The 14,813-nt window shown below is 35.5% G+C and overlaps 1 protein-coding gene across 3 annotated transcripts; it reads left to right on the top strand.

Annotated features, from left to right (window-relative positions):
- The first annotated feature begins 93 nt into the window (after window positions 1-93).
- LOC106175686 (trimethylguanosine synthase) lies at window positions 94-12,368 on the top strand. Of its 3 annotated transcripts, none has more exons than XM_086999094.1 (12): window positions 94-246; window positions 3,664-3,813; window positions 4,031-4,170; window positions 4,435-4,520; window positions 4,799-6,050; window positions 6,238-6,346; window positions 6,600-6,773; window positions 6,987-7,567; window positions 7,755-7,886; window positions 10,893-11,111; window positions 11,462-11,538; window positions 11,720-12,368. In XM_086999094.1, the coding sequence occupies exons 2-12, from the start codon at window positions 3,713-3,715 to the stop codon at window positions 11,837-11,839; spliced, it is 2,991 nt and encodes a 996-aa protein (XP_086855220.1). In that variant the 5' UTR covers window positions 94-246; window positions 3,664-3,712; the 3' UTR covers window positions 11,840-12,368. The 3 variants fall into 3 exon arrangements, with proteins under 3 accessions (XP_086855220.1, XP_086855221.1, XP_086855222.1); XM_086999095.1 differs by having other exon boundaries at window positions 100-246; window positions 3,668-3,813; XM_086999096.1 differs by lacking the exons at window positions 94-246; window positions 4,435-4,520 and having other exon boundaries at window positions 3,669-3,813.
- Window positions 12,369-14,813: the final 2,445 nt, after the last annotated feature.

Raw genomic sequence — 14,813 nt, 5'->3', positions numbered from 1 at the left:
ATCATGTAAACGAAAACCACCATTTGAGACATTAGATTTCGTTTTTGTTTTACTGTAGTAAATATAACAGGTGCGCTGAGTGCGCTAGTTGTGCTCATAGAAGTGTTGTGCTGAACCGAGTGTGCCTTATAACTATCAAGGTCAAGGCTAAACCCAAGCACATTGTTGAAAGTGGACAACTTCTCAATTTTATATGCAGTCAGTTTGAAGATGAACTAAAGCAGTCAGCTGTGATCTATCAGCGCGGTAAGTTTGTTTGAGAGAATTAAAACATGATTTCAAAAGCTCAAAATTCGTGTCAGATGAGATATTTGATACGAATGCAATGAGTGAGACGTACTGTACTGTACTCAGTAGGCTTTATGAGCAGGCTCAACCCGAATTTAGACCATTAAATTAATTGCGAGTGCTAACTGTAGTTACAAAGCAAGTGGAATATAAACGTGCTACACATATTTAACTGCATTTAAAATTTTTAAGGTACATACGAACCGAGCATCGTTGGAGCGTGGATTCCCAGTAACACATGTAAACCACTTCTACTAGGTATATCAGAAAAATTTTCAAACTGATCAGAAAATTAAAATACTTATATCATCTGAAAGGTAATGCAAAAACAGGATGAAATCATTTGGAATTTTTTAAATATTCCTACAAGCAACAAAGATATTGAAGTTTTTTAACTGCAAAAATCCACCAAAAGTGTCCACACTTCTCAGCTCAAAACCTGTGCCCACTGACCAGCAGTGATCACTCAGGCGCAGCAGAGCACCCTGTGTGTCTTTGTGTGCTCAGCCTATTGTCTGGCTCACATAGCCTGTGACTAATCAGGGCAGAGCTATTTCCCTGTGGTAATTTTCACATCATGTAATATTGCGGATTAAATTAACTATACTTCGCAACCTTCAAATTTCATGATTTTTCTACATAATATAGCAAATTTCATAAACTTTGCTGGATATAAATTTCAAAAAGATGATACCAGCACTTACCTGAAATTTTTTAGCATTTTGTAGAGGCAAAACTTAAAACAAGCAGAACCGAAACTTGTCAAAGACTGCAACATGGGAAAATCATGTGACCGGATTTTACTCTTTGATTTACAACTTATTTAGTTAATGGCTTGTATTAGTTTTTTTACGCAGCGCTAAAAGAGAGATTTAAAAAAGGGGTTCCATAGGCGAACTGTCAGCAGGCCGACTTCAGTTTAACACTTCACTGCCCGTGGACAGTTACGACTGTAGCGCCCCTAGCGGATTGTGATCTACCTACTTCTACTAGTTTCTTATTATGACTCAAATAAATTCGACATGCCAAGGGATAAAATGAATCGATCACTTGATCAGCCATAAAAGAGCTTTAGACTGCTCCTTTCTTTAAATTTTTGGTCAGAAATTTAACCTACTTTCGGACCTACCGGTACTTTTCTTCCCCATTGGCATACTGTATACATGTACAGCATATAGAATACTAGCAGAAAAATCCATTCAAACATCATTTTCGGGTAAAATTAAACAATGCCTTTTGGTAATTCTCTTAGTTGTCCTACTTGAAACTACATGCTGGTATTTGGTTGGTTTTTGTGACAAAAAATTGACTTTGTATGCATCTTTAAGCGGTAGTTCTTACTAGGACTTTAAAATATTTAAAGCTGAACAGAACCTGGCCATCGAGTTTGGGATGCTTCAACAGCACCACCAAAAACGTGTTCTATGTTCATACTAGCATGGACATAATAAGAGAAGGACATGAAACGCTGAGCTACATCAAAGGATAATCGGCTTAACGTGAGCTCCTCGCGAAACCATGTGCGTTCGGATCACGTGACCTCCTGTACAAGTAGCGAGCATATTGCAGTTGTCGATGACTTTTTGTGTCATTTGGGCAGGTAGTTCGCGATAACGTGAGTCAATCCATCGGGTGGATGGGACAATACACTTATAGAGATTAAGTATTAGTACAATTTGTTCTGTGAATTTGGAAACTATGTGAGAATTTGTTATGTTTGTTCATGGAGGAATTCAAAATGCCCTATGTGGTAAAGGCAATCTTGTTTGTTGCCGTAAAATGAGCATTCAAAATTGTACAATTGTAGTGTAGTATACTTGTTTTCAGCTATGGTCCGATTGGAAAATATTTCTAGTGTCAAACTTTTCTCTCTATGTGAGAAATTAGCCTGAGACGCGGCAATAATGAAACCTTCAATCGTGTCTTGAATTAAAATGACGCAATTCCTCTCCGATTTATTCAACTCGGTGACATCGTTTTAGGTCTGGTATTTTTTACGTACCGTTTAGATAACGGTGGCATTTACACTGCTGTGTACAATATGTAAAGGTTTATGTTACTTGCTCATGTGAGCCCGAATTATGTAATGATAATTAATATTTTTAACTTTCAATATGGGCTCTCGTTGCAATAGGGCAATACACACGCATTCTTGATGCACAAAAATGCACCTGGGGGCCTTTTAATATTCTTTTATCAAAGTTGACATTAACACTGCTCTGAAGTATATATAATTTTACAAATTACCGACTACGGTCTGCTCCAGTCTGAGAATGAAAATTATTATTTTTTTAACTTTCAATGTGGGCTCTTATTGCAATATGGCACCACACACGCATTCGTTACGCACAAAAACGCACCTGTGGGCCTTTTAATATTCTTTTATCAAAGTTGACATTAACACTGCTTTGAAGTATATATATATTTACACATTACCGGCTACGATCTGCTCCAGTCTGAGAATGATAATTAGTATTTTTTTAACTTTCAATATGGGCTCTCATTGCAATACGGCACCACAAACACATTTGTTACGCACAAAAACGCACCTGTGGGCCTTTTAATATTCTTTTATCAAAGTTGACATTAACACTGCTTTGAAGTATATATGTATTTACACATTACCGACTATGGTCTGCTCCAGTCTGAGAATGAAAATTATTATTTTTTTAACTTTCAATGTGGGCTCTTATTGCAATATGGCACCACACACACATTCGTTACGCACAAAAACGCACCTGTGGGCCTTTTAATATTCTTTTATCAAAGTTGACATTATCACTGCTCTGAAGTATATATATATTTACACATTACCGCCGATGGTCTGCTCCAGTTTGAGAATGATAATTAATAGTTTTCATTTTTAAATTGGAGTCCCTAAACAGCATAGAGACGATGGACAAACACCCTCATTGGTCTTTTAATTAAAGTATAAATGTGGACATGTACACATGCAAACTTCATGATTATATTTACTTGGGTAATGGTCGTTTTAATGAGGTAACAGGAAAAGATACTGAAAACCCGAAACAAATTTCCACGTGTTGGCGCAAGTCTATGTGCTAGCAACTGCAAGATGGAGGCAATGCTGTATCATAGCAACCACGAGGGACCGCGAGAAATTGCGTTATCCATGCAACAGAACAAAAGAATTTCAATGAGGCACAGCGCGTGCTACCTTGATAATAAGTTGTTCAGGCTCCCATGGAGCTATCAAAACAGCTTATCTGAGACAATGGGCAAATGTTTACACGAACGCACATAGCTTCAAAGGAAGATGCCGCGTTTCATGTCCTTTCATATTTAGGTCCAAGATACTAGTTAACACTTGCATTAGAAGTAATAATCGAATCATTTTAATCCTTTTTTGTTAAGTTTGCAAATCAACAACAATAACCAAGCTGTGTGGAGTGGCTACTTCAAGATGTGTTACAGATGGAGTAGACTTGCTGAGGCAAAAATGTATATACAAGGTTTGGAGGTATCATATGCCGTGGAGTGCCACTGTACACGAGCTCTCATAAGGTATTTGAAATACTATTAATTAAAAAGGGATTGCAGTATTGAAATGATGCTATATAATATCCATGTGTTTGAAGAAAAGGATGTTTGTTTTAGTCACAGTGCAAAGAAGATCTGTAGAATAGACAGATCATTTGAAGTAAAAATCTGGTTGAAAAAATTAAAAGTTTATCAATACTTATAAATGTTGATGAAAGTGTGTTTTATACTTCGTTTAAAGGGACAGTGATTTATACAAGATGGGCATCTTTGGGAAACCAGTAAATGATGATGTTGATTGTACAAAGGAAGGAAAAGATGAAATCCATGAAAACTTTGATGACAAACAGAGATTTGCAGAAGTGGATTCAAATTGCACAGGTAGTTTGGGTGTTCTGTCAAGACATAATTATTCTAGTTCCTCCACACTCCTTTATTGGTGAACTTCACCAAAATCACTTATGTTTACCCACCCTACTAAAATTGCTGCTAGTGGATGTGAGACTACATTCTCTTGTTAATGTATTCTTAAGTTACTTTATATAAATTACAGGAAATCTTGCACTTTTTTTTGTGAAAAGACCATTCATTTAAAAGATGCTGTTATAAAGTCGCATTTGATTTTGCTTAACATTTTCAATGCAGATTTGAATGTTGATCTTGAAGTTGAAATGATGAAGAAGCTTGGCTTGCCAGTAGAGTTTGGTGCTGCTAAGAAAACTAACTCAAAGGTTGAGTGAATCTTTAGATGCTAATGTAAAATAATGGCAATTCTTAATGACATTCGATCTTCATTAAAAGTAATAACATAAAGAAAAAGTTTAATGATTATGAATGTGAAAGAAAAACATTGAATATTGTATTTTTATAGCTATTTTTATATAACATGCTTGTCTCAGGTCATCACAGAATAAGATCTGAAACCATATATTGTCCAATTAGAAAATCCTTTTTGTGGACTGTTATTATTTCAACAAAAGTCTAAATCTTTGCTGTCTACTTTTGATAGAAAAGAAGAAAAGAGCCAAGAAACTTAGTATCTGAAAGGTCTAAAGCTGACCCCCAAGAAGTGTTCACAACATCTCAGATGGAGAGCACAGAATTACTCAACACAAATAATACCTACAGTGACCAGGTAGAGAAGCAGTGGCAGGCCTACTGGGCGCAGTATGGAGACCAGTTGGTGTGGCTGACCTGGCTGGAGAAATACCCAGATTACATTGACTGTGATAGCCTCAATCAGATGCCTGTCATGATGGAAGTAGAGATATCTTCATGTGAACAGACAGACAGTGTAGATTATGAGGATGAGGTAGTGGAATCTGCGAAGAATTGTTCCGACTCTCCTTCATCAGGGTGTGCACCAAAAACAAGTCAACATCAGTTAGAAGATGGAGATATCAGTGGATTAGCTTCACAGTCAAACTCTGATTGTCATGTGATTCACTCTGATGTTATGGTGCCTGTATCTACTGGAGATACACTTTCAGCTACCAGTGAGACTATTAAAGCTACTGATGTGAATGCCCTGTCATGTGACAAACACTCTGGGTCTGAAAATAGGGAAGAGGCAGTTTATCAAAATATTTCTAATTCTCACATGTCGCTACCAAAATTGAATACGGACCACAATGCTGAATTTGATTTGAAAATAGAAGTCACTATGAAAAATGTGACAGAAAAAATACAGGATCTGAATATGGGATGTAATGAGGAAGTGAATGGAGATTTGTCAAGCAGTTCCCAAGTACAGGAAATACAGTTTCTCCATGACTATGCAGCACAATCTGATACTAATAATAACAGTGGTAATGCAATATCAGATGCTGCTGCAGCATCAGATTATGATTACCATAATTCAGACCAAGACAACACTTACGGAAGTGCACAGTTGAATGATGAAGAGGCATATGCTGAGGAGTGGAAATCCCTGTGGGATGAACATTATATGGAAGTATATTGGTATTATTTCACAGAGTTTAGTTCTGCCTACAGCAGAGTTGACAGTCAGTCTTCCGAACAAGTTGAAGAGCCAGAGCAACTGCCATGTCTGGGCACTTGTCAACCCAATGGTCAAACAAATGATATTGATCAGGTTGGAGATTGTGAGGAAAATGTTGATCAAAATCTGTCAGAGAACATTAAAAATTCTGATGATAGAGTTGATGATGCTGATGATGAAGATGGGCCACAGGATGGTGGGAGTAAAAGAAATAGACAAAAAAGAGCTGGGCAAAATCAAAAACTAGAGGGCAGCACTGGTGAGGCATTACAGTATGTTGTCTGTTGTTAGAGTTAACATGCTTTGTTTTATCATCTTTCTGAAATGAAATGACTCAGGATCGTTCATTTGACTAGAATACTGGTTAACTGTCTTTCATATATCATTTAAACTTCAATAATATGTTAAATGAAGATCAAAACTTTTTTGTTTATAAATATATTCAGCAACTCATATACAGCCTGCACATAAGCACAACAGTGGCAGTCTTTCAGTCAGTGGAGAAGATGGAGATGACGAACCACCAGAGGAAAGGGCATCAAAGACTATAGATGGGTAAAACCTCCTACGCTATGAAAAATGGCACATCAATAACTAATTTTGAAAAGTCAGTTAGTAATTAATATGGATGGCATGGAAATTTTGACTTTTAATTTTTGGTAAATAACAGTGAACCACTACATAACTAGGAAATGCTGTAAGTTGTTTGAAAAAGCCACAACACACCTATGCCTATGATTGATAATGCTTGCTATCATTCTTTTAGTCTTAGATTTATCTTAAATCTATTATTAATACTATTTGATAGCCATGAAGCTGACATATATGATGAGGAAAAAGCTGATGAAGATGATGATGATACTGATGACCAAATAGATGAAGAAAATTGTAGAGATGATTCTGAAATTGCAGAGAAAAAAAGGAAAAGAATGACAAGTGCTTTTGAACTTATGGGTTATAAATTAACTCCAAACGAGAACAGGTATTATTGTATCAGATGGGATTACTGTTTATAATAAGAAAAAATGCATGTGTGCTCTGTTGTAATTATTTAGGTAAGACTGGCCAATAGATATTAACTTAATTTTTTTCTTGTGAGTGTCTGTATTGAAAATTGAGCACATTTCAAAGCACGTATTGCTTGAGATCTGCACTGGAAAGAAAAGCAGCAAGTTTAAATTTATGATATTTTCAGGCTGGGCTCACAATCCAAGATTCAAGGAGCTCATGTCACATTCAAAGAAAAGAAACTAAAACAGGTTAACAAGGAACTCAACTTGGGCAAAAAACCTGTCCACATAAAATTTGACGAAGATGGGTCTATATTGAAAGAGAGCAAAACTTTAACTAAAGTTAAACATTTTCTTGGTAAAATGGAAGGGGACCCAAATGAACCACTAGTTGAGGATGGAGAGCAACCACAAACACAAAGTGGTACCACTGATTACATATCAGACACTGGTCATGTTATTCTTCCACAAGATGGAGCAGACAGAGTTGCAGTAGTGGATAATGAGAACCAAGGAGATGAAGATGAAGAGAAATCTGATTCTTCATTATCATCTTCTTCGGATACAGAGAAGTTTGACGGACCTGGAAGTAGTGGGCAAGTAGGTGTAGTTGTGAAAGATAGCAAAAGGCCAAGAAAGAAACGACATAAAAGAAAATTTACTCCAATGCCAGACTCTATTGCTAAGGACCCGGAGTTGAGGAAATACTGGGCACAAAGATATAGGCTTTTCTCTAGATTTGATGAAGGAGTGATGTTAGACAGAGGTAATGTTGTAGAGCATTTTCTTCATATAATTTTTTTTTTGCGTTGTAACACCTACAACTTTTCTTAGATATTTTGTTAGATGCATTTGTCTGAATAAATCTTAACTTAAGTATACCAAATTATAATTTTAAAGATGAAAATGTTGTAATTTTTTAATTGATTTTTTATTTTAATTTTTTTTTGTAGAGGGTTGGTTTTCTGTTACTCCTGAAAAGATTGCTGAGCATATTGCTGAGAGATGTCGGTGTGACCTGATAGTTGATGCTTTCTGTGGAGTTGGTGGAAATGCCATTCAGTTTGCTTTGACTTGTGAAAGAGGTACGTTTTGTGTTTTGCAAGGTCATTTTGAAGGATTTCTGCTGATGTAAAATTAGGTAATTTCCTATTGGATTTTATGCAGGCATTGGGTTGTACAAAAAAAACAATCATACATTTGTCAGTTTCAGGTGACTTTTTATGTACAGACACAGATGTGTCTGTACATATTGCCATCACCTGCGTCTGTCGTCGCCGATGGCGATGCCGATGGCGATGCCGATGCCGATGCCGATGCCGGCGCCGTGCACTTTCCTTGTAAACACGATAAGTGGAGGGCAGTTTTACTTTTTGGCTTTATATTTACAGAGCTGATGAATATTCATAAAACGCAGGTCAAGTTCGAAAATCAGCATGATCGGGCCATTATTGTAGAAGTTATGCTGTTTTTTCACTTTTCAGCATATTTTTCACATTTCCTCAGATTCAATTCTTAGGCATGTTAACAGTCTCATTATTAAACTAATAAGATACGTAAAAGTGTTTGTTTGACATTTCCTGCATCTTTACAACATTGTTAGTTGATTTTGTAAAAATGATGGTAAACTTGTTATCGTGTATTGTGTAATAAAGTTTCAAAAATGGAAATAAACTCATATCATTGCAGTTTGTCAGATTGAATTATTCACTATGTTCAGAATCTCAGAATGGAAGAAATTGGACATTTAACACTGCTCTGTTGATATTTTTCCCATCTCATCAATTTTCTTAGTTGATAATATAAAAATGGCAGTAAACTGTTAATTTTGTTTTATGTTAAAAATTGTTAAAAATGGAAAAAAAAAAACATTTCAGAACAGTGCTGTCTTGTTTACATTTTGGCATTTTCAAGTTGTGACTTTGAAGTTCCATGGGCCTGAAGACCTTTGCTAGTCACATTTTCTGAATATCCATGATACTAATATTTTATTATTAAAAATTGATGGTCATCATGCTGTTAAACATTATGTAATATTGCATCAAAATTTGAAAAAAACCTATTTTGGGCACTGCTCCCATGATGACCATTTAAGAAAAACCATGTCACTTACTGTTCTCAAACAGTACAGTAAATATATATAGATGTGTCTGTACATATTGCCATCATCTGCGTCTGTCGTCGCCGTCGCCGTCGGCGCCGTGCACTTGCCTTGTAAACACGATAAGTGGAAGGCAGTTTTACTTTTTGGCTTTATATTTACAGAGCTGATGAATATTCATAAAATGCAGGTCAAGTTCGAAAATCAGCATGATCGGGCCATTATTGTAGAAGTTATGCTGTTTTTTCACTTTTCAGCATATATGCAACACTGTAAACACATTTCAACGAAAACCGATAGGCCTGTTGTCATGAAACTCACAGGAAAAATTGATCTTACTAAAACGCAGGTCAAGTTCGAAAATTGGCATGATCGGGCCACTATTTTAGTAGTTATGCTTTTTTTTCTTTTTTCAGCATATATATATGCAACACTGTAAACACAATATAAGAAAAACAGATAGGCCAATTGTCATTAAACTCACAGGAGTGGTCAATCCTGCTAAAACGCAAGTCAAGTTCAAAAATCAGCATAATCAGGCCATTATTTTAGAAGTTATGCTGTTTTTTACATTTCCTTAGATTCAATTCTTAGGCATGTTAACAGTTTCATTATTTAATTAATAAGATATGTAAAAGTGTTTTTTTGACATTTCCTGCATCTTTACTACATTGTTAGTTGATTTTGTAAAAATGATGTTAAACTTGTTATTGTGTATTGTGTAATAAAGTTTCAAAAATGGAAATAAACTCATATCATTGCAGTTTGTCAGATTGAATCATTCACTATGTTCAGAATCTCAGAATGGAGGAAATTGGACATTTGACACTATTCTATTGATATTTTTCCCATCTCATCAATTTTCTTAGTTGATCATATAAAAATGGCAGTTAACTGTTAATTTTGTTTTATGTTAAAAATTGTTAAAAATGGAAATAAACCCATTTCAGAACAGTGCTGTCTTGTTTACATTTTGGCATTTTCAAGTTGTGGCTTTGAAGTTCCATGGGCCTAAAGACCTTTGCTAGTCACATTTTCTGAATATCCATGATACTAATATTTTATTATTAAAAATTGATGGTCATTATGCTGTTAAACATTATGTAATATTGCATCAAAATTTGAAAAAAAACTATTTTGGGCACTGCTCCCATGATGACCATTTAAGAAAAACCATGTCACTTACTGTTCTCAAACAGTACAGTAAATATGTACAGATGTGTCTGTACATATTGCCATCACCTGCGTCTGTCGTCGCCGTCATCGCTGTTGCCGGCACCTTGCACTTTCATTGTAAACACGATAAGTGGAAGGCAGTTTTACTTTTGGGCTTTATATTTAAAGAGCTGATGAATATTCATAAAATGCAGGTCAAGTTCGAAAATCAGGATGATCGGGCCATTATTGTAGAAGTTATGCTTTTTTCTTTCACTTTTCAACATATATGCAACACTGTAAACACATTTCAAGGAAAACCGATAGGCCTGTTGTCGTGAAACTCTCAGGAGTAATCGATCTTACTAAAACGGAGGTCAAGTTCGAAAATTGGCATGCAGCCTGAGTTGGAAAAGCAGTCTAATTGGCTTCTTTTTCTGGAAGTTATACATTTTCAAAGTGTGAACTTGAACTCTCATGGGCCTGAAGCCTTATGCTTGTTACACATTTTACTTTCATTGGTATTACCTGTTGAGCATAATTAAAATTTGATGTTGAATTTACAGTTTAACATAATGTACTTTTGCATCAGAATAAACAGTAGCCTATTTTGTGCATAGTTATTTCCTGCTTTTTGTCTGTACATTTGACAGCTTTGCTGCCTTGTTTAAAATTATTTTACAGTTTCACATTTGTATTTATGCAAATAGCTACAGAGTGTAGTAATGTCTTGCTGATTTCTTTTTCACTATTCCTTGTTTGCTCACAGTAGAATATTACTCTCAAAGAAAATTGCTCAGTTCAGTAGGATGTATTATTTTTGTCTTTTTTGTAGTGATAGCAATTGACATAGACCCAGTGAAGCTAGAATGTGCCAAACACAATGCGGAGGTGTATGGTGTGGCTGACAGGATTGAGTTTATCCAGGGCGATTACATGGAAGTGGCCACAGAGCTAAAGGCAGATGTGGTCTTCCTGAGTCCGCCCTGGGGAGGACCAGACTACCTCAATGCAGAGGTCTTTGACCTCCACACTATGATCCAGATTGATGGATATCCTTTGAAAACTGTATGGCATTAAGCTTAAATAGATATCAGAGACAAAAAGAAGAAAGAAATATTGAGCTACCATCTGTGTGTTTACAGAGGCACACAGATCCTTTTTTTATATCATTAACATTTATTTAGTACAATATAACATGTTCTCCATGGGAATCAATTGAAAATTGAAATATTAAATTGATCTTATGCTATTTATTAAGTCTTGGTAATTGTGAGTTAAAAATTAAATTGATAACCCGTAAGAAGTAAGAATATTTTTTCTCGATGTCATGGTTCAATTTTTCCAACATAAAAACGTGTGTGTGTAAACCAACTGTATGTATTATCCTTAACATTCATACATTTGCCATATTTGAGAAAGCAAAGAAAATATCAAACAACATTGCTTATTTTGCACCCAGGAATGTAAATGTGGAACAGGTAACGGAACATGTCTTTATTTGAAAATGATGTATGTAGCCTAGGTGTGTGGCATAATGTTCACTTTAAGGGAAGATTTAAAGGAAACTGGGACATATTGCAGAAACAAATGTTATAAAAACTTTGATCTTTTTTTATCAAAATATGAAAGTAATTTTTATATTTGCACATTTCTTTTCAGTTGATCTCCCTTGCTGGTCCAGGTGGTAAGGTGGAAATAGAGCAGAACTTCCTGAACAAAAAGCTTAAAACAGTGACAGCTTATTATGGAGATCTCATAGATGCCAACACCAGTGATTAATGTAGATTTAGTTTTGTAATTCAGACTGCTTAATTTTTAATGTGTACACAGTGCACTGTTTGAACAAATGGCAATCATTTTATACCTGCTAGTTTTTAGTATAATGTACAGATAGTAATGTCTGTGCGTGCAGCAATCACTTCCATCTGTCCATATTGCTGTAGTTTATACAATTCACTCGGTAATGTTATCTGATGATTCATGCATTTATCTATTTGGTGAAGTTGCTTGATTGGATTTTTGAAAAAAGTTTTGCATATTTTTCTTTTTGGTTTTATTTTATTTATTTATTTATTTTTTTTGGCATGTTAGTTTTTGTTACCAGCAGGGTTGGAAACTCCTCTTAACATTCAACCAGACAGCAGGACAGGTTACTCTTGAAAGTTACCCGTCCTAACATAAACCAGCCTGTCCTCATAAAATCGACAGAACTATGATAATAGAATGCATGTATGACTAAATTTAATAATTCAAGACATTTTTGAATGTTGTTTTCTTTCAAACTTCATAAATAAAAGTCATAATACCAGTGCTGTCTTTATACCAAAGAATCAAATTAATTTTTTTATTCAGTTATGGTCTGTACCCCCACCCATACATCATGGATTGCAAAAAATAAAAAATAAAATAAATAAAAATAAAATAGAAAAATAAAATAGATAAAAATAAATAAATGAATAAATAAATAAAAATAAACATATATATGCACCTTACCTAATATCTATTAAAACAAAATTATAGCAAAACCGTTTGCCAGAAACAAAATGCACAATACCGTAGTCAATACAGTCAGTACTGAAGAGCAAGTATTTTAATTTAACTGAAGTATCTACTTCACTGCAATTTTCATGAAAGGAGCATTAAAATTCAAAACTTAACTATCAAATCATTGGCATGGTAAGCAGTAGCAGCTTGCAAGGAAAATAGTATCAGTTTGGTGAATAAAATTGGTGAATGTCAACTGCAAGTCACAGTGCTTGTCCTGGTATATGAAAACTTCACTTTACCAAAGATCAAGTCATTCTGTTTGAATTGTTTTAACTCTTCAAAATATTTATTGAAAAACCCCTGCATTTACTCATGAGATTTTTGCTAAATAAATTCCCTTAATCATCTCCACCAGATTCACTGTAGTCATCATCCCTCTCTTCCATGTCTGAAAAATCTGACTCAGAGTCCAAGTCAACAGATTTTGTTGGCTGCTCACTTGGCACCTGAACGCTGGTGCCCTCCCTTTTACCCTGCTCCACATCAACAATAATCTCCTCAAATGGGTCAACAGTAGATTTGGGCTTGCATCTTTCCATGAAAGTTGGCCTTCTTCTTGCACCAGTGCACCACTGAGTTATTGCTGGTTTGGGGGCAGATTCTTGAATTGTGCTTGAATGAAGGTGGATTGACATTAGCAGAGTCATAGATGATGCTTTCAACTTGTTTCTCCATTGATTCTTGATCATCTTCATCTGGGAAAACCCACGTTCATACTCTACTGTACCAGCATGCAGTGACAGAAGTAAATCAACTAAACCTAATACATTTGAGCACCGCTCTCCATACAGCTCATTGATTTTGGTCCACGACATGACATGCACCTTGTATTTCATTTGCAATACAGTTAAAACATGAACTCTTACCAATACTGATACTGTACTCTCTTAATAATATATAGTTCTGTTAACCTTAAATATGCAACCTACTTTTTATACAGTAAATTCTTCAAAACTATCCATTCTGGCTCAATATTAAATGGGTTACAAATGCTTGGTAACATCGGTTATATGATAAAGAAGACAATGTGGCGAGCTAATATAGCGTACATTGTCTTCTACGTCTTTAGAAACACTTCGAAAGTTTCTTGGCCTTCCTGAAAAAAATCGTGAAAAGCGACCAGCGACGGAGGACCGTAAAGACTACAACCAAAATAAGCAGACGATTGTTCCAAGTTGGAAAGCAGAGTTTAGTTGGCTGATATGTAACGAAAACCGTCAAATTTTATATTGCAACACGTGCCGTTCAGTTTACGGCCCGCTTTCGTCAAGGAAGAACATTCTGGACAAATTTAAACGGTATAAAAATGGACTCTTCATTAAAGGATGCCAAAATTTAAGGCACTGTGAATGTACGCTACATTAGCTCGCCACATTGTCTTCTTTATCATATTACTGATGTTACCTTACATTTGATTGGCTTATTGCAGCGAATCTTCCTGCGGTAAAAGTCGGAAGTACTCGGATGTAATGACGTGTCTCTGACCTATTTTCCCATATTCGGAATGCTCATGTGATTTATATTTTAAAAATACTTATATATAGGTAAATGTGTGAAAATCAAAATCAAGAAAGACGCGATGTTTCACGCTCAGATCTACTAACGACATCAAAGTGCGGCCCGACCACAGGACGGTCTCCAAATTATTTTTACCCGTCCTTCATGAAATTAGACCGTCAAGGACGTTGGGACGGGCAGTTATTTCCAACTCTGGTTCCCATGATATCAAGACAACCAGTTTTCTTCTGATTTAGATTCCAGGTAGTGATCCATGGGTCTAAGCTATAGGGCACACTTGTCACATCAATATCAGTGATCTCTTGGCCAGTAGTTGTAAATACTTGCCTTGAGAAGAAAATCTGTTTTGTTAAGAGCTGTTGGCCAAGTGAAAGATAATGTTTTCTATGGGGTCTTAATTGTGGTGACTCAACAACCTCATTAATTTTGCTTGTGGTAAAATCTTCTATCCAGGTGAATAATCCAATGTGCCTATTTTTTACCTTTAATTTTCCTGGATGTGTACATTTCAATATATTCTTGAATGATGTGACACTTTCCTTGGCTCTACCCAGATTTGATTCACTTCTTACTGACCATAATTTTTTACATGCATGAATCTGTCTATAATCAGCAGAAAGCAATCTCAAACCAAAGAGAATGCTTTATACTCATGGACAAGCTGTTATGCATCTCAAATTCAACCTCC

Source organism: Lingula anatina, chromosome 1, assembly GCF_051362555.1.
Source record: "Lingula anatina isolate TDL-2025a chromosome 1, LinAna3.0, whole genome shotgun sequence".
Lineage (NCBI taxonomy): Eukaryota > Metazoa > Brachiopoda > Lingulata > Lingulida > Lingulidae > Lingula > Lingula anatina.
The sequence above is the reverse complement of the archived record's forward strand: the minus strand, read 5'-3'. Positions and strand labels throughout refer to the sequence as shown.

Coding starts and splice junctions, on each gene's coding strand:
- LOC106175686 (XM_086999094.1), top strand. CDS start 3,713: ATGTGTTACAGATGGAGTAGACTTGCTGAGGCAAAAATGTATATACAA. Junction 11,112..11,461: donor TATGATCCAGATTGATGGAT/ATCCTTTGAAAA, acceptor ACATTCATACAT/TTGCCATATTTGAGAAAGCA. Junction 11,539..11,719: donor GGAATGTAAATGTGGAACAG/GTAACGGAACAT, acceptor ATTTCTTTTCAG/TTGATCTCCCTTGCTGGTCC.